At 38.0% G+C, this 18,943-nt stretch overlaps 1 protein-coding gene across 4 annotated transcripts in view; it reads right to left on the reverse strand.

Annotated features, from left to right (window-relative positions):
• Window positions 1-18,943, reverse strand: part of ADK (adenosine kinase) — a 692,586-nt gene that overhangs the window by 605,290 nt on the left and 68,353 nt on the right. For 3 of the 4 annotated variants that reach the window (XM_051982068.1, XM_051982067.1, XM_051982064.1), the window contains exon 2: window positions 5,150-5,224. In XM_051982068.1, the coding sequence (XP_051838028.1) occupies window positions 5,150-5,224 (75 nt within the window). Of the gene's footprint in view, window positions 1-5,149; window positions 5,225-18,535; window positions 18,736-18,943 lie in introns of those variants that run through there. The other variant, XM_051982066.1, reaches the window with a different exon arrangement.

An 18,943-nucleotide genomic window follows, 5' to 3' on the forward strand; every position in this document is an offset into this window, starting at 1 on the left:
GTAACAAAATCTTCTTAAAATCTATAGTTAAAAAATGTACTCCTCATCCCCACAATGCTTTCCACTCATCCTAGCTCAATTAATTAAGTGGCAGTGGGAGAGAATTTAAATATTTTTTCTTGGGATTTAAACCAGTATTATATTAGTTTTTGTTGAGTTCTACAGAGCCCAAGCAAAAGTTGGATGCCATTCTATGGCATCTTCTATTTGGTCACCACTTAAGATTTCACTTTTTCCCCTCATCTCACTTCCCTTTTTGTGTCTGCCAGAGATTCATGGTGTTAGTGACCACGTCCAGTAACTCAAGTTATAGCAAGAGATGGCAGGAAAATATCTATATAAAAATCATCAAAGCTCTTTTTCTTCTCCTTTTTTGAAAACTAAGGCCTAAACATATCTAACATATATAGGACTGCTTGCCATCTAGGGGAAGGGGTAGAGGGAGGGAGGGGAAAAATCGAAACAGAAGCGAGTGCAAGGGATAATGTTGTAAAAAATTACCCTGGCATGGATTCTGTCAATATAAAGTTATTATTAAATAAAATAAAATTTTAAAAAAAAAAAGAAAAGAAAAAAAGAAAAAAGTGAAGAAAAAATATCTGAAGAAGAAAAAAAAAAAAAGAAAAAGAAAACTAAGGCCTACAGAACTATATTGTTTTAAACGTGTTTTGAACTTGATTGTAGAATGTTGACAGAAACAATCTATATTTAATCCTCTACTGAATAAACTTTGGTAGAAATGCTATTAATAAGTGAAACTACACAATTACTATGCAAAAGATGGAATGCCAATAGTGGTTCACAGTATTTGATCAGCTATTAGGCAGAGAAAAATAAAGACAAAAGACAAAGTAATACAAGGGTAACACACATTTTTGTTTCCTTTTCCCAGTCAAAAATCAATCAACAAAAACTTAGGTGAGGAAATACAAAAGACTGCTGCAACAACCCACTCAGAATAACTATTCAAACAACTAACTATCCTGTACTCAACAATTGCTATTTTCATCAACATTGCTTTGAAGTATTCCCTTTCTGGTCACCAATGAGGATTTTCAAAGTGCATGTTAATTTAACTCTTGCAGTTCATACTGGGTACCTTCTGACAGTGAGGTTTTGACAAAAGAAATGGCTAGCTCAGAAATATTGCCAAAGCAATTAACAAAAATAATTAGGCAATCTCAAAATAATGCTAAAATCAAGAAAATAAAATATGACTGACTTTTGCATGTCCTGGACTCCTCCAGGAACTCTCCAAATGACTTCACTGCATCTAAACTAACTTTAAAAATCATGCAAACTCTTACAAATCAGCTTGGGTTTTTTCAAAGACTTTGGCTCTCACTGGAATCCCTTCATTTTTATTCTTCATAGTAGAAACTGGTTCTGGCAATTTTGTGGAAACAAAAGAGTATGCTCCACATCAAACTGCCTTGGATTCTGAAGGCAAATAATCCATACTCAGTACCTCCTGCTGCAATCATAGCAAAGCTCTTCATTATGGAACCTGTCCAGTTCTAGGCAACAACCAAGCTTTTTTAATTCAGGCTTTTCTAACTTTCTACCCTCATTAAACAAGTAAATTCTTTCATTTCTCAAATTTGAATAAAGCAACTGGCTGATTTATTTATGTCCACTAGAAACTAAGCTAAGTTCCTGACAGTTTTAGAAGCATAAATAATTGCCAAAAACTGCCTAGCTCCTCTCTCACTTGGATGAAAAGACAAGCAACATAACTGAAGGGGATGGGAAAGGAGGAAAAACACACGTATTTCTGAACTTCTGGGTGCTATTAGATTTAATATGATATATAATAAGAATTTGAAATTTTTTTCTTCTTGATTAGATCTGTGCAGATATAATCAAAATAATCAATAAGTAATTGTTCCTATCCTGCTGCCAGTATAACCTAAATTTTAGAGATAGCTCTGAAAATTTGATAGAAAACACAATTTTAAAAGAAAATAAACCAGACCAATTGGCTCCCAATTACCCTTAAATCTTGAAAACCTTCACTAACCTTCACTATATATTTTGCTAAAAATTTTTTTTCAATATTTTATTTGTACCAACCAACAATTATTTATGGAGGACTCAATATATGCTTAGTACTACACTACATATTATTGATCAAAAAAGAAAAATACAAAATTACGCCTGTTCACAAGGAGTTTACCATCAACTTTCAGCAATTAAACAGAAAGGTACACTTTGTCCAAATTGATTTTTTCTTCTCATTAATGTTTATTAATGTCATGTGGTGGTTTTTAAATGTTGAATACTTAAAAAAGTAACTTTAAGAGAGCAGAGTGAAAAGCAAGTAATTTAAGTATGTTTAAAGCCCTAGATTTAACCTAATTAGGGGCCACAATATATTAACAAGTAAATGCATGTCAACAAGTTACTTGGTAAAGGAATGAGAAAGCTTAGAGTCTGGGATCAGAAATCAGGAGGCTTCTAGTGTAAGTTCATTTATTTCTCCTACAACACTCCTCTCCCGCCTGCTCCCTGCCCAGCAAGAATTCAGTCTTTATTTTGTCTTTCTTGTTACCATACAAATGTTCTGCATGTTTTTAAGATATACTCATTTTGCCCATTGTCACATGAAATTTTACAAAAGATTTTAAGGAAATTATCTCATTTGAGGTAAAGTGCAAGTATTATTTCTATTTTGCAGATGAGGAAACAGGGTCAAAGACATAAAATGGTGTTCCCAGTTACGTAGCTAGTATGAAGAATGAGATGGGATTCAAACCTAAAGTTTCTAAATCAAGCATGCATGATTCTACACTATCCTGTTATACATTCCTTAAGCAATCTGAAAAGCCAGTTAAACCAGTTCAACTCATAAAATGTTTAAATGTACAGCCAGACCCCAACTAGTACAAAAAAAAAAAAAAAAAAAGAATTTTCTAAGTAGTAGGATGTATTTGAATTTATACTATTTGGAGTTATAATTATACAAAATATAGTCACTTATTTCTCTCACCTAGTATAAACATGCAGTGCAAATTCTAATCAATCATTTCATGGAATTCATTTTCCACAAAAATCAGGACCGGGCTGTATTTTAAAATCAACTATAAAGAGAATTTAAAAATTAAGAAAAAGGTCTCTTTTTTTATAGCTAAAGTCCCCAAAGCTTTTTTTTTTTTAATTCCATATCCTGAAGGGTTAAAGCCTTCCATCTTTAATCAGTTTCTTTTATCCTGCTCCCATTATTCTGATGGCCAAGTTTTTGTCCACATCACACCATTGGTGCCACCCATTCTCTACTTTTTGGCAGCTTAGAATTAAAAACCCTCAACTAGTCTTTTGGGATTTACTGCGCCTAAGACAAAGAAGCTGCTTGGAACTCTCAACTATGCCAATACAGAGATGCCAGGCCACCATCAAAACACTATCCAAATGACCTTAAAAAAAATGTAATTATAAAAATATCATGTAAATGGATATACAAAGATGATATAAGTCTAAATTGATATAAATTTATTCTTAGCATTAAGATTTATGCAGTTAGCTTCTATTCTAAAGGGAGGCAGGCAGGAAGGTAGGAAGACAGTGATGTGATCTATGATGTGGGGCTTGTCACCAAATGATGGCAGACACCAAAAGTTGGGGTTCCGTCATGTGAAGAATTTACAATGGCCATCCTCTTTGGCAGAAGGTAGATATTATTAGGGGAAGGAGTTACAGACAAAATGATGCAATATAATAGATGCATTAGGAATGGTAAATATGAAATAGAGTGGAAGAGCATATGAAAGACAAGTTCCTTATGTAACTCAAAATTACCCAGGAGAAAGGGAGCACACCATGAGGTTGGGGCATGTCCTTAGCTGACAGGCTAAATCCTGAAAGGGACTCAGCACCCTAAAAGAGCTACTTAGCTATAAGAAGTGGGGTTAGGAAGCATACCACATGGCATGGGGGAGGGGGAAGATGTTAAGGAGAAAGATAAGGCAGAATATCCTGGCAGGTTAACCCAAAGGAAGGCAGCAACAAAGCCATGGGCCATAAATTGTTTTATAGGGAAAATTTAATATCAGGGTCTAGACATAACTTGAATTTCTGAATAGATTACCATTAGAGATGGGACCAAGGAACTAAACTGATCTACATTACCAGAGCCTTCTTCCTGCTTGCCTAAGGGATTAATTTTTATCAATTCCTCTGCTAATCACACCTAACATTGAAGACCTCATCAAAAGGAAGGAAGGAAGGAAGGAGGGAAGAAAGGAAGAAAAAAGTTAGTTGTTGCTCAACAAATGAAATCCAAGTCAGTTGTGGTTTGTTTTGCATTAATTTCCAAAAATGTGAAGTAAAAACACAAAGAATTACACTGGATATATGTATTTATTGAAGCAAAGGAAATGAAACAATACTTAGCCAATCAAAATTAGTCAATATAAAACAAACAAGGATCTGACCTGCATTCCAATTTGAGATCATTTATAACTACTAATATCATAGGTCAATGGTAGTGACAAGTTTATGGAAAATAATACATTAAGGAAATTTTTTCATTTAGAACAAAACTGTAAATGAAATTGTAGAAAGCCCTTCCATCATCAAGAATCAACTCTACCTACTGAGTCACTAGGGCATCAGGGTCCTTAAAGCTAGTCCTCATAATCTGTAGGGGTTCTTGATTGTTTGAATCAAAACATTCTGATAGGGTACAGCTTCTAAGTGAACCATGGCAGCCTAAGGCCACCTGGCTTTGGGAATGCAGTAGTTCCACAAACAATGCTGGCAGTCAGATAACAATCTGTAGGTCAGTGATAACAAAGTTTCTGGAATAAAAATGAGGTACATATCAAACCATTCTTCAACCCCCCCATCTCTAAGACCACTCCTCAATTCTACCTCTAAGCCATAAAATTAGCATATCAGTGACAAGAAGCAACAGATATCTCTTTTTCTGATAAATTTATCTTCTTGTTCCAGTTTCTGGGTTAAATTCTTTTGTAACAATAAACTTTGCCGGTTCAAGCCAGAAAATTCTGTTGAGATGTAACACAGGTCTGTGACCCCCAATCTTTTGGGGTCCCATCCCTTCTGAACCTCAAAAATTCTGTTCTAAATTTTGATCACATTTTTCCTCTAGTCCATTTTTCACATCACGTACAAAGGTTTTGTTACTTACTTATCAAGGAAATTTTTGTCCACAACTGCAGAAATGTCAAGAAGAGGATTTCCCATCCCAAAAAGAATATTTTCCCTGAAAAGGAAGCACAAGCACAAATTAGACGATTCCATATTGTAAAACGATCAGTTGTGAATGACTTAGCTATTCTCAGCAATACAATTATCCAAAACAATTCTAAAAGACTTATAATTAAAAAAAAAAAAAATACTATGCATCCCCAGAAAAAGAACTGATGGTGTTTGAATGCAAAGTAAAATATTCTTTTTTTTGTTGGAGGGGGAGGGTGTCTTTGTTTTCTTTCACAAGATGACTCATACATAAATGTTGTTCACACGTATAATATAGATTGGATTGCTTGCCTTCTCAATATTGGGGTGAAGGAGAAAAAGAAACAAAGTGAGAGAATTTGGAACTCAAAATTTTAAAAACAATGTTAAAAATTGGTTTTACATGTAACTGGAGGAAAATAAAATAATAATTTTTTTGAAAACAAATTAGAAAATTAACAATAAAACAATGAAGTTTTGGGTTCAATATCAACTTGGAAGATCTCACGTGGAGTGCATTAGGGATCTTTGCATGCCTTAGTGATGCTTTGTATTTTTATCAATTAGTTGGATGCAGTTGATGAAGGAAAGATTCCTTTCTTTGTGATTCCCAACCCCCCCAGTTAATGTAATTACCCTTTGACTCACAAATCTTGGTCCCTTTGTATTCCAATAGAAGATCCAGACCTGTCCCAGCCCCCATCCGGATCTGAGCCAACTTTGGGGCTACACCCAAAAGCCCCCCAGGCTAAAAGGGACACGCTGGAACCCCCTCTTTACAGAGGTCCCAAAAATGCTAACCATGTCAGGACCCTCTGTCAGGTGCCTTTCTTATTTCTACCTTCACCTATTTCCTTACTTCTAAACCCCATAATAAACCTCTTTTATCAATCTAGCTTTCTGGCCTTTATTGGGGACTACTAGCTACTAGACCTCATTTACTGCCAAATCCAAAGGGGTTGCAGGGGAGCTCTGTTTGACTCACTGTACCCCAAACCTGCCACTAGATCTCAACTAAACCCTAATTTCATTTAGGTATCCCAAATCTAGACCTCATCACAGTGGTTGCTGGTATTCTTATCAAATCTGCCTTTGACACAAAGAAATGGTAAAATAAATACACTAGATGATAATAAAGATTCTAGAGAATGTCCTGTGTGTGAAAAACAGTAAACAGAACACCTTGACTGGACCCAGGAATTCGGAAAAGAGATTAAATGCTGCACTGGGAGCTTAGAGCTAGATTCTAAAGAAGAGAGATTGGACTGGGGTACTATTTGGTCCAAGAAGGCAGAAGAAAGATCAAAAGCTGAAAGTTAGAAAGGTTAAACAAAGAAACAATTTTTAAAATAAGCACGGTTAGGCCCCTCAACTGGCAGTAATCATTCATCTCTATCTCAGGATTTCAGTGTGGAAATTTCTGCGGGGTGAGAAGTTATTTAATATTCTTGGTACATTATATAATGATATCATCATTTTTTAGAAAAGGGTTAGAAACATGAAACAAAGCAGATAATTTTTGCACAACAGCCTCTCCCTCAAAGCACTCCATGCTGCCATTTAAAGCTCCCCAGCCCAAGAGAATGAAAGCAAAAAAACCTCTGGGGACCTTACTAAATACTCGTTAGCAGCTTTTATAAGACCTATGCTTGTGGCCCAGAGCTAATTTTTCTGGGAAACAAATTTCCATTTGTACAAATTGCCGGAAATACATTCCAAGTTGGAGGGAGGGAGATAAATTATAAATGGTAAAATGTTATTGCTAATGCAAATAAAATAATTTACTCATGCTAATAACTATAGGAGAGTCAATCTGTTAAGAAATGAACACTGATGACTACTCTTGGATACTTGTGCACACGAACACAAAGATAAAATTTAGGCAACAAGTATAGTGTAACTATAACACTTCTCAAATTCATGATGATCTAAGATTTAAAACTATTGTTTAAAATGAGACATTCTGAAAAAGATCACTAGCAAATAAAAAGATTCTTCCAAAAATCTATTCATTGCCCTGGATCTAAAAAATGTCAATTGTTCTAACAAGTTTCCCCCATGCATCCATTATCTTTATTTACTGTTACAGAGCCACAGTTCATAGGGGACATTGACTGCAGCAAAAATTCATCACTACTGCATGAAGACTAATGCAAAGACCTTGAATGGTTTATGTACCTAAATTCATGAAAGGTAACATATAGTACAGCAATTGTTGGTCATGAGACAGTCTGTCATATTTGAGGATTTTCCTAAGTTAAAAAGAATTATGGCTTCTAACAGAAAACATTTATCATAAAAACATTATCTCCCAATTATCCACAATTACAAACAGGAAAATAGCATGGATATATCAGTCATTTATATTTATACTGAACTTTGTAATATACCAGGGGATTGTGGATAGATTTCAGGGATTCCATGAGTGTAAATGATAAGATTCTTTCTTTCTCCAAATCCAAGACATTGACCTGAGGGGCCCTAATCTTGTTGGAAGTATCTTTCTCCTCAACACAGATGGGAAAAAATTAACATATTTATTTTCATTAACACCTTTGGTTTCCTTTATCATCTTATTGTATTTTATGCCTTTAAAAAATATGATCCTGAAAAGGGATCCATAAGCTTCATAAGATTGCAAAAAGGGTAACTGACAGACAAGGTGAAAAATCCCTGAGATATAGCCATATTACATCATTGAATCACATGACTTGACTTGGAAAGAGAGATTAGTAGCCATCTGTTTCAAGCTACCCAAAAAAGAATTCCTACAACTAACTACATATTTATAAATGATTATCCAACCTTTACTTGAAGAAGAGGATGTTATCCCTTTCCCACAGTCCATTTCTGAAGAGCTCTGGGTATGGGATAGCCTTTTTTGAAATCTAGCCTAAATTTGCCCCTTTCCAACTTCTATTCACTGCTCCTACAGAGCCACACAACACAAATGTCATCACACTCCAACATAAAAGTTCTTCAAATGCTGAAAGATAGTCCACTTTGTTTGGGGCAATTGTACCTACCCAAACTGACTACTCAGGAGTCACTCCAAATGATGTACAGAAAGAATTTATTAGAATCTCGAGAAGCGGACCGTCCTGGCTTGTGGGCCCGAAAGGACAGCAAAGATATCCACAGGAGGAGAGTCATTCACTTGAAGATGCTTACAACTTTTATACATTTCAGACAAAGAACCCCCCAAATACCACCCTTTACAGGCTGTGATTGGTTACATAAACCTTTATCTCCCTATTTGGTCAGTTGGAATGCAGTGAAAAAGGTGATATACAGCTTCCGCCACTTAATTCCTTCTTTGGACAATGGAATGCAGTCCAGGTCTCATCTAAAATCACAACTGGGGCCTAGAGGCCTGATCTACTTCAGTTAACAGTCTCTGATCAATATGTGCTTAATCTGTAAATTCTTCACCTTTCCACACAACTCTGAGTCTTTTCTTCTCCAGATTTTTACCAAGCCTTTATCTGGCATAAATTGAAAGCCCCCTCCATACTCCAAGTAGTCCTCTACTGGATATTCCCAGAAGGTCAATATCTGTCCTAAACTGGGACATCTAGAACTGAATATAATATGCCAGATGTGATTTGACCAGATGATCATCTCTAGTGATCAGAGTGATCATCTCTAGCTTTTTTACCCCTATAAACATATCTCTTTTACTGAAACTCAAAAAAAGAAGTATTTTGTTTGTTTCTTTTTTTAAAAAAATAGTATTTTTCCAAATACATGCAAAGATAGTTTTCAACATTCACCTTTGCAAAACCTTGTATCCAAATTTTTCTTCCTTTCCCCTCAATACCCTCCCAAGACAACAAGCAATTCTAAACATATTTCCAGATCAAACTATCCAAGAAAAATCAGATCACAAGGGGAAAAAAAATGAGGGGAAAAAAAAAAAAACAAGCAAACAAGTAACAACAACAAAGGTGAAAATACTATACTTTTGTGTGGGGCACAGGTGCTAGACCCCCTTTCCCAAATTAACTAATCAGAGGCATCTTCAGGTACAAAGAGAAGGCATTTATTTAGTCCCTGCAGGGAGAGGCCCAGACACATACCTGGGAGCCATCCCAACTCCCACCATGTGCTCCTAGAACCTGCCCAACTTTCTGCTTGTCCAAGATTTAAAAACAAAAGACCAGAGCCTTTTCATCGGATAGACTAAAAGGAGATAACCATCCTTGACCAATGTTGTCTGCTTCCTGTGGGTCACATCATTTCCTGTGGGTATGACCTTTAGAGTCCAGAGTCCAAGACCTGAAAATAAGATCATATGACTTAGTCTTGCCCTGAAAAAACTTCATCTAATCCATTCACTTTTATCCACATTCAGTCTCCAAAATTCTCTCTGTAGATGCAGACCATCCTAAATCACCTCACCCATGTCCCTTAGAGTCGATCACCACACATAGTCCTGTTACTGTAGACAATGCTCTCTTGGTTCTGCTCACTTTGCTTAGCATCAGTTCATGTCAGTCTTTCCAGGTTTTTGCAAAATCAGCCAGAAGCAAGTAGTTTCTGGGCCTACCACATTGCACTGTTCATTCACAAGGAAACCAGTACAGTCTCCTAAGTGTCCAAGCCAGTTCTCTACAATAGTGAAAACTGCTTTAACCCAAGTTTAAGGCTATAAAGTCAATGATTTTAAAAACTTTGCTATCCAAAAGTCTTAAAATTGGTTTAGAGCCCCTGAAGAAATACCAGACAGAATATAAATCAAGAAAAGTGGGGCAGGAGTGACCAAGGAGAAAAGGCAAAAGGATTTAAAAATGAGAATTCTTTGTATAATCCCAATGACAAATAACTGAGAGCTATATGAATACAAAGCTTACCAACAAGATGATGAATAAAAATGAAAATTTTACAAATTTGTAAAAATTCTTGAGTACTGTGTTAATAAATATTAAATTTCTATAACCTACTACTTTTTCCATATAGAAAGGAGACAAGTCACTCAATAACCATTTATTTATTGAGCACTTTCTAGGCACCAGACACTACACTAAACATCGAAGAAAGCCAAAAACATAGTCTTTGCTGTCAAAAAGCTCAGATACTAATAGAGAAAACATGCAAAAAACTGCATATAAGCAATTCAAATAAAGGCCTGAGCAGGGGAGGGATGATCAATAAAAGACTTCTGCAGAAAGGACTTGAAAAAACAAAAACCAGCTGCAATGAAAATGAAGATTTTTAACTTCAAAATAACTAAAAATTAACTAGATTGTAACCTTTGTCTCCATCACAATTGTGTAACAAAGTAACCTGAACTTTTATGTCCTAGCTTTGGAAAGAACATAGGATTTTGGAAAGGAATATAAAGATCATCTACTATCAACCCACACATTTTATAAATAACTAATGACATTAAGGACTGACCCAAATTACAAAAGCCATAACTAAGTGGCAGATCTTTGGAACTCACATTTAAGGTCCCCAAGAACTCAATTCCAAATGTAATGTCCCTCCTCCAAATCACAGAAGATTGATTTCTGGTTTTTTAAAAGATGCTATGAGATACATGAGAACACGTTTACAATTTCCTTGATGAAATTAGAATTTATCTTGGATTTACAAAGTATTAACTAGTAACATAACCATTTGTAACAACTAGAAATAGAAGAAATCTAAAAATAAAAAGAGTCCCTAATCAACCTCCTTAATCAAAAATTAATGGTCCTTATAAGTCATTAAAAATACTAAGTCAATTAAAATGTTCACTTAGTCAAAAGAAAATAAGATGTAACCAAAATTTATAGATACCCAAAATATTTATTTTCAGCAAAATATAGAACTTTTTACTCGTGGACATCCAAATTCATACAAAAATATAATCTGGCAACTTATTAAAAAATTCATTATAGCATTTCTTTAAGTAGCAATCTCTCTTGAAGCACTTATTTAAAAAACTCAACTTTTAATATAAAAGATTTGTTGCATAAACAAAGGTGAATGGTGTATATAACTAGAACTAAGTCAAAAGCTTACTGATTTCAAGCTATATTTGATACAATAAAACAACCTGAACACAAGTTATCAGAAATCCAAATAGAGGTCAAATTCTAGGACAACAGTGTAACTTGGAAAATATAAAAGTCAAAATTATCTTGTGAGGAACCACTAAAGCAGAAACAACTTTAATTTTTGGCAGGCATCCAACACAGTATTCAACAAATAGTAGGCACTTAAGGACACGTCAATTAATTCCCCTAGGTTCACTAGCCCATCTCTTGACTTCCCAAAACAAAACAATTTTCTCTGCCCTTCAGTCCCTTATATATATATAAAATCTTTCCTGTTCTTCAAATTCTCCTTCAAAATAGGAAATAACTTGATTTTTTTTTTGGTAGCCCCAATGATTAGCACAAAGCTTAGTACATAGAAAGAACTAAATAAAAGTTATTCATTCATTCATTAATAAATATTTCGACATTGCCAAGTTTTGAAGAGAATCTCACAGTGTCCCCAAAATCTTAGTGCAGTTCTGAACTATTAAAGCTTACTTTTGGGATACCCTGTTTATGAACCTCTTGCTAGTGTTAAAAAAAAAAAAAAGGCTATAATTTATTAAATCTGGATTTAAAGCTTGACGGATCAATGTTTTATATATTTCTGTTGACAGTTTTCATCAGTATACCAATTATGTGATAAGCATGAAATTCTAAAGGATTTAAGCACAGTTTACTTAATGTAGCATTAAAGCACACATGGATCTAAGATAATTCCCAAGATTTGGAGTTCTATAAGAAAAGAGACTTCCTCAGCAATGACATGTTTCTAAATATGAGCATTAACAGCTAAATAATATCACAATAATTCTATGAAAGATTGCTAGCTCTTGAACTTCATGGCAGCTCAGAAATATTTTTCTGTGTGACTTTGGAGAAGCAAGTCAGCCCTTCTTTGAGCCACCAAAGAAATGTCCCAACACGGTCTGAAAGGCCCAGTGTTAAAAGTCTCCCTATTATAAGGAGACTACTTGACTCTAACATAGTGATATCATTTTAGTCTTTTTTGAAAACAAGGACAATAATCACCCAACCATTTTAGCTAGAGAGGAAGTTGGGTATAGAATGCCAGGCTCTGAAATCAATGCCTCAGACCTTACAGTGTAATCATGTTCAAATTCACTTTAGCCTCTTTAAAATTCAATTTTCTCTACAGAAAAAAGAAAGGTAATAACATCCGTACATCCTACTTCTCAGGATTCCAGGAAAAGTTAAAGAGATAATCAACATAAAGCACTTTGCAAATATTTAAAAATGATAAATGGTAGATATTCATTCATTATTCAGTTTTACTTTATGATTTTCTTAAGATCTTTATTTCTCATCATCATGGATTGGTCAAAACTTAAAAGCTCCAAGAAGTCAATAGTACCACACCCATCTTGCCCAAAGAGGCCTTTCCAATCAGGCCCAGCCTAACATGTGGATGTGGCCAAGACCCAAGAACTTTGATTAACTACAGTCTAGTCTAGTCTTAACCACATCTTCCATCCTCCAGAGAACATAAAGTAGAATCAACATGAAGGTTAGAGTCCATACCAGACAGAATCCTAATTACAGCAGGGCATTTGTGGGAACTGTCCCTTTTGGAGATGCCTGGGCCCCAGCTGGGAGTCCATCCCCACCCAGTTCCTTCTAAAGTGGTAAGACTAACACTAATTAGTGGTCAGAAGATTCAACAGTATTCTGTGGAGCATTTTTGGAACAGTCTGTACTTTGTTTCCTCAGAAATCTACCAGGTACCCTATGCTGGTGTTGAATCAGTAGAAGGAAAAGGGAGTTGGACAGATTTGTTTCCTCTCAAATTCCAGCATCCCCACTGACTTATTGGGTTGACCTATTAATCAATATCAATGCAAAAAGCAGTTTAACAACCAATTCATACTCTGGCTGAAAAGCCTAATGCTGATTGACAGCTAAACTATGTCACTAGTTTTTAAAAAAAAAAAAAAAAAAAAAAAAAAGGGCAAGGGACAGGGATTTTTCTAGCTCTATTTTTATGAGTCCCACAAAGGTTTGTGTTTGGATTTGGAATCCAGAATATCTCAGCTCAAACATTCCTTTTGGTCCTACCCTAACACATAACAAAGTGGAGCACACCAAGGCCACATCTGATCAAAGGAATTATTTCCTTATTTCTACAGCCCTAAATAACATAAAGCCATATTAGACTAAAAGATGGGAATCAGAATAACTAAATATTCAGTCTTTTTGTACACAGATGTTTCTCTCACTGTATGACTTTGCTCTGCTGAACAATAATAACAGCATCATAAATTCCGTAAACATTTGTTTGCTAGGATTCCTACACTGACAGGATATGGTGTACATTAAAGACAAGAATGAAAGTCATTCTTGAAAGAGGATTATGATGTCTGTGATTTTAGACTTTTCTCCAATAATATCAGATGAAGTAAAATACACACATTCAGAGTTAAAATATTTAAAATTTTAAGTTAAATCCAATTTAAACATGAAAGAATCTTTATAAAGTGTTGCTATGTTGGAAAGAATACTGAATTTAGTCAGAGGATTTCAATCTCCTATCTACCATTTACTATCCAGATGTCCTTAAACCAGTCACTTAGACTGTGCTTCACTAATTTGATTTTGTAAAACAAGAGAGCTAAAATAGATAACCTCTCAAAGTGTAAATCTATGATGCTATGAACTATGTTAAATCATAAATCATAATTTGGAAATTCGTAAGTGGAAAGAAGTCCAGTATTAATTAAGAACATTAAGGCACATTTAATTAATTAAGAACATGAGGCAAGGTAAATGTAGGCTAGTACTTGTCTCTAGGCATCAACCCAATTCCCCATAATTGTGGCATTCCCCAAATTAGGGAATCGAGTCGTGACTCCAAGAGCTCTTAGATTCACTTTTGTTGGGTTTGTCTCCAGTACAACCATACCCCTCTTTCCCTGCTATGCCAACTCTCCATTTCATGCCCTTTGGAAAATCCTTTCCCCACCCTATTCCCCTCAGATGCCAAGGTGACTGTGGCCTCAAGGTTCCTTGGCCGGTTCCTTTGCTGCCAGCCAGGAGATAGAAAGTATCTCATTTCCTGTGAGAAGAGTCATACAAGATGAGGCAGCTCGTTATCCAAACTGTAGGGCAGAATTCATTACATTTTCTGATCCCAATCCCACTAACTTCTCTTCAAAAATTACCAATTCCAGTCAAGGGCACTATCAGATACCTAGGCTCCTAACCTTGGTGTGACACTCACCTTCTCACCCATTTCACACATCTTATCAGTGGATAAATTCTACCCTTGTCATTTCCACAATGTCTCTCAATCTATTCCCTTCTAATTACAAGCATGGCACCCCAATTCAATCATTCATCATCCACTAACTCAATTATTAAGCTAATTAGTCTTTGTCTCAGGTTTCTCCCTCCCCTAATCCATGGAGTTGCCAACAAAGATTTTCCTAAACCTCACAACTATGTCATCTCCTCCCCCCACCCCTCCCCGTTCAATAAACTGTAGAGGCTCCCTTATGTCTCAAAGATCAAATATTAGTTTATCGCTATCTCATCTTTTTTAAAATTTTATTTATTTTTTTCTAAATTTCATATTGTATATAGTGATTAATGCAGTAAATAAGCAAATATATACATATTGCAATGCCTGCTCAGAAAAATTTTATTGCCTAGGATTCTGTTGCTGTTATTTAGTCATTTACAACTGTCTGATTTTTTTTACAACCCCAAAGACACTTTGGTGATTTGCCATTTCCTTCTCTAGCTCATTTTAAAGATGATCTGCCCAGGATCACAGACCTAGTAAGTATCTTGAGGCCACATCTGAATTCAGCTCTTCCAGACTCCAGGTCCCGGATTCTTTTCACTGTGCATCTTACTGATCTCATGGACAAGAATGTACAATCAAAAAGGTTTAGTGAACATTTACTGTAGAGAACTGAAAGAGAGGGGAAGAATGTGAAATGGACTATATATGTTAATCCATTAGCATGAATTAAACAACTCCTATATACTAGGTACTGTGCTAGATGGTATAAAGTTCAAAGACAAAATGCATTCTATGGGGAAGGAAATAATATATACAACTATGTGTAACATGAAAAAAATGACCTATAATTTTCCAGCTCCAAAATTCCATCTATTATTCTAATATTTTTATTTATACACCTTTCTTCAGAAAGTTTAGTTATCTTTCACTGAACCACAATTCTTGAAAATAGATACATCAAGTCAGCAGAATGACATCTGTATTGGGCTGTACAATTACCATAAAGTAGTGAAGAGGATTACTATTCCCATTTTACAGAGAAGGAAACTGAGGCTCAGGTGGTTTAAAAGATTTGCCTATAAAACCAAACTAAAAATCGTAGAATATGGATTACAATCCCACCAGATAGTCCCTTCTGCTGATACAATGCTACCTCATACTGGAAAATGAAGAAAAGGTCTTTAAAAATAGTGCTCCATCTTTTCTATTATACTGTTGGTATTCATCATATATGTGGATTACATGGTTTGGTTTTGTTTTGTTTTTAAAGAAAATGCTTTGGAAAAAAAATATTCTCAGAGGTAAGAAAATGCTCTGATATACAATCCTTATTATTAAATGTGACATTTAATAACATGAGCAAAATATGGTCAAGAAGTTTTTCATTTTTACTATTCCTTCACAGGCAACAAGTGTTCTCGAGCATTAGAAAAAGAGGTGAAGAAGGGAAGGGATACATATTTATTATATTTATTATGGTTTATAAAATTTTATAAACCAAACTTAAATGTAGCCTATAATTACATTTTTCATATACTTGGCTTAATGAGAGAGTTCATGCCCCCATATCAGAAAGAAAAATTAAAAGTCATCAGTATAACTGCTGTGCAACTGGGCTCTAAAGGCATTTATGGAAAAGAATGTCATCTGAATATTTTTGGAGGCTTCACAAGATGAATTTTTCCAATATGGCAGGAAACGAAGATCACATGGTAGCACTGGACACAGACTAGATATAGACATAGCACTCAACTTAGAGTTGAGGCCCAAGTTCAGATCTCAGCTCTCCCACCTCTATGCCTTAGTTTCAGGTTCTTCACTTGTAAAAAGAGGGAATTGAACAAGATGATCTTTAAGGGTTCCATCCAGATTAAAATCTATGATCACATGACTTTCTATGAAGCCTTTCAAAGCTAAAATTCAGATTATTGTAGAAAATACTACATAAAAAATGAAATACCCAAAATTGGAAGAATAAAAACTTTTAGATATCAAAACTTTCTTAATAAGTAAACTCCTTTAAAACTGTTTCTCAACATGTCCCTAAGTCCCCCCTAAAACTACCTTTCCTCCAACCTGACCTATTTCCAGGTACCCAAGTTAACTATTATGGAGTGACCTGTTCACTACTATGGAGTGACCTCTCCACTTCCTGCTCCCTCTTCCACTCGGGTCTTCAAGTCTTGCCAGTTGTCTCCAGGATATCTCTAACTCTTACATGGTTTGTTTCCTACTTTCCTCTTTCCCTTCTGCCACCACATCAAATACATGGCCACCTCCTCATCACCTGATGCCTACACAGCAGCCTAATTGTTCTTCCTTCTTCCTCTTCCTCAGTTTAACAATTCATCCTCCACACAGAAGGCAAATTATTGTTCTGAAATACTGATGGACCATGTCACTTCCCTGCTCAAGAAGCTCCAGTGGCTCCCTACCGCTCCAAAGATAAAAATTAAATTCACGGGATCATAGCTTTATTGCTGAGAAGGGCCTGTGCCATCACCTAGATCAATCCTCTCATTTTATAAAAGAAGAAAAGCTCAGATAGGTTAACCGATTAGCCCGGAGTGCCTACCCCATCAATCACAAGATGCCTCAAAAAGAACACCAATACAACAAAACCACTCTTCCCTTTGACATCTAAAGCACGTCACAATATGCGCTTTCATGAAATCCAGCCCGAACAAAGTGGCTTGCATGGGATCCTTTATCAAGGCTGTCCCCCAAACTGGTCGGGCTTGGCCTTTCCGCCCAGGTACCACCTCCTCCTTAGCCATTCCTGATCTTCCCACTTGTTGGTGCTCTCCTCCCAAAAACCACTTCCGAGCAGTGTGTTTACTAGTCTGCTTGCGGTGTGTCCTGGAGGGCCCCAGACTTTAATTTGGTCTTTGTAGCCCCAGGGTGACAGGGCAGTACTTGGGACATAGCAGACGTTTAAGCCAAGTCCAACAGAGTGGTTTCCAACTTTTCCAGGGGCCTTTAGAAAACGCGCCCGCCTCTACGGAGGGCACATTCTACCAGGTTGTGCTACAGAAAAGGCCTTCAACTTGTTTGTACAAGGACAGGTCCTGTGACCCCCTCCACCTCCGCCACGTCCGAACACACTCGGGCACGTTTATCTATTTCCAAAGGGATGGATCCCCAAGTGAAAGGAATTCCCTCTAGAAGAAACTTTTAAACCCTAGCCTCCCACAAACAGAACCTTGTCCTGCTGATTGCTCCTGGCAAGAGATCACCCCCGACCTAAGGTCCTTCTATTTGTCCCCAGCTCTCCTCTCGCCCCCACAAACAGCTGTGTTCTCAGCTTCGGGGGCTGCCCGTGGGAGGGAAACCCACCAACTGCTGCAGGTAAGGGGACCCGAGTCCAGCTGGAGGCAGGGGAACCTGAGCCCAGAGCGGAGGAACGTGTTCTGAACCCGACGAACGCAGCCTTCCCCCCCATTATGTAAACGGACGCCCAGTTCACCAGCGTCAAAACCACGCTGCGGTGGGGAAAGGGAGAAAGACAGGCGATCCCGGTTGCATGTCAGCCAGAGGCATTGACAGACGTCCGCTCCCGGACGCGCAGAGCGGCGGGACTAAGAAGAGCTGGGTTCGAGTCCCGGCTCCAGCCCTCGGGTCAGCTGCAGGACTTCTCTGCCTCAGTTTCTCTGCAAAACGAAATCCCCCGCAACTCCACCCATCTCTGACTTCTGCCAGTGGCAGGGAACAGATGTCCGCAAGCGCGGGGGCATCGCCAGCATGCCCGCTCCTTCCTTTCCGGCTGCTCTTTGGCTTTCCCACCGGCTGCCCGTCGAAGAAGGGGATGCGACGAGGGGACACGCCAGGGGCACCGGGTCCCAGCCCAAGGGCAGGGGCGACCGCCGCGCACTACCAACTTCTCCGAGTCCGCCCGAAAACACGGACTGACAGACCAGCCCTCGCAAAGTTAGTCCCCGCAACCAAACACGTGGACGCGTGGCTCCGGTGGCCCCCCGGCAGCTGCCCGAGGCCAGACGGGCGGAGAGACGCCCCCCGCGGGCTGCCCGACTACCTAGAGACCTACCTGAGAGGCTGCATGGCTGCCCCTCCGCCCCGAGCGCCACAGCGCCTCGCCGCGGCCGGTCCGCTGCTCGTTCGGCTCCCGCCCGCGCTGCCGCGTTCTCAGGCACTCCCCGGGCTCTCGTCCCTAGCCCACTGACGCGTACACACACACGCTCACACACAGACTGGCGCTCATACACGCTCGCGCCGGTCCGCCCGCCGCCCGGGCAGCCCCCGAGGAACCCGACCCCGCGCGCTGATTGGCTGCGGTCGCAGGGGGCGGTCCCGCGGTTGTCAGGGAGGAGAAGCGGGTAGAGGGACTAGGGCAACTACTCGGAGCCGGCGAGTCTGGGCTCGCAGCCGCGCCGACCTCGTGCTGCCGCCCGCGGTGAGCCGGTGGCTAGCACGCGCGATGGCCATCTTGAAAGCT

This window comes from Antechinus flavipes, chromosome 2 (genome assembly GCF_016432865.1).
Source record: "Antechinus flavipes isolate AdamAnt ecotype Samford, QLD, Australia chromosome 2, AdamAnt_v2, whole genome shotgun sequence".
NCBI classification, from domain to species: Eukaryota; Metazoa; Chordata; class Mammalia; order Dasyuromorphia; family Dasyuridae; genus Antechinus; species Antechinus flavipes.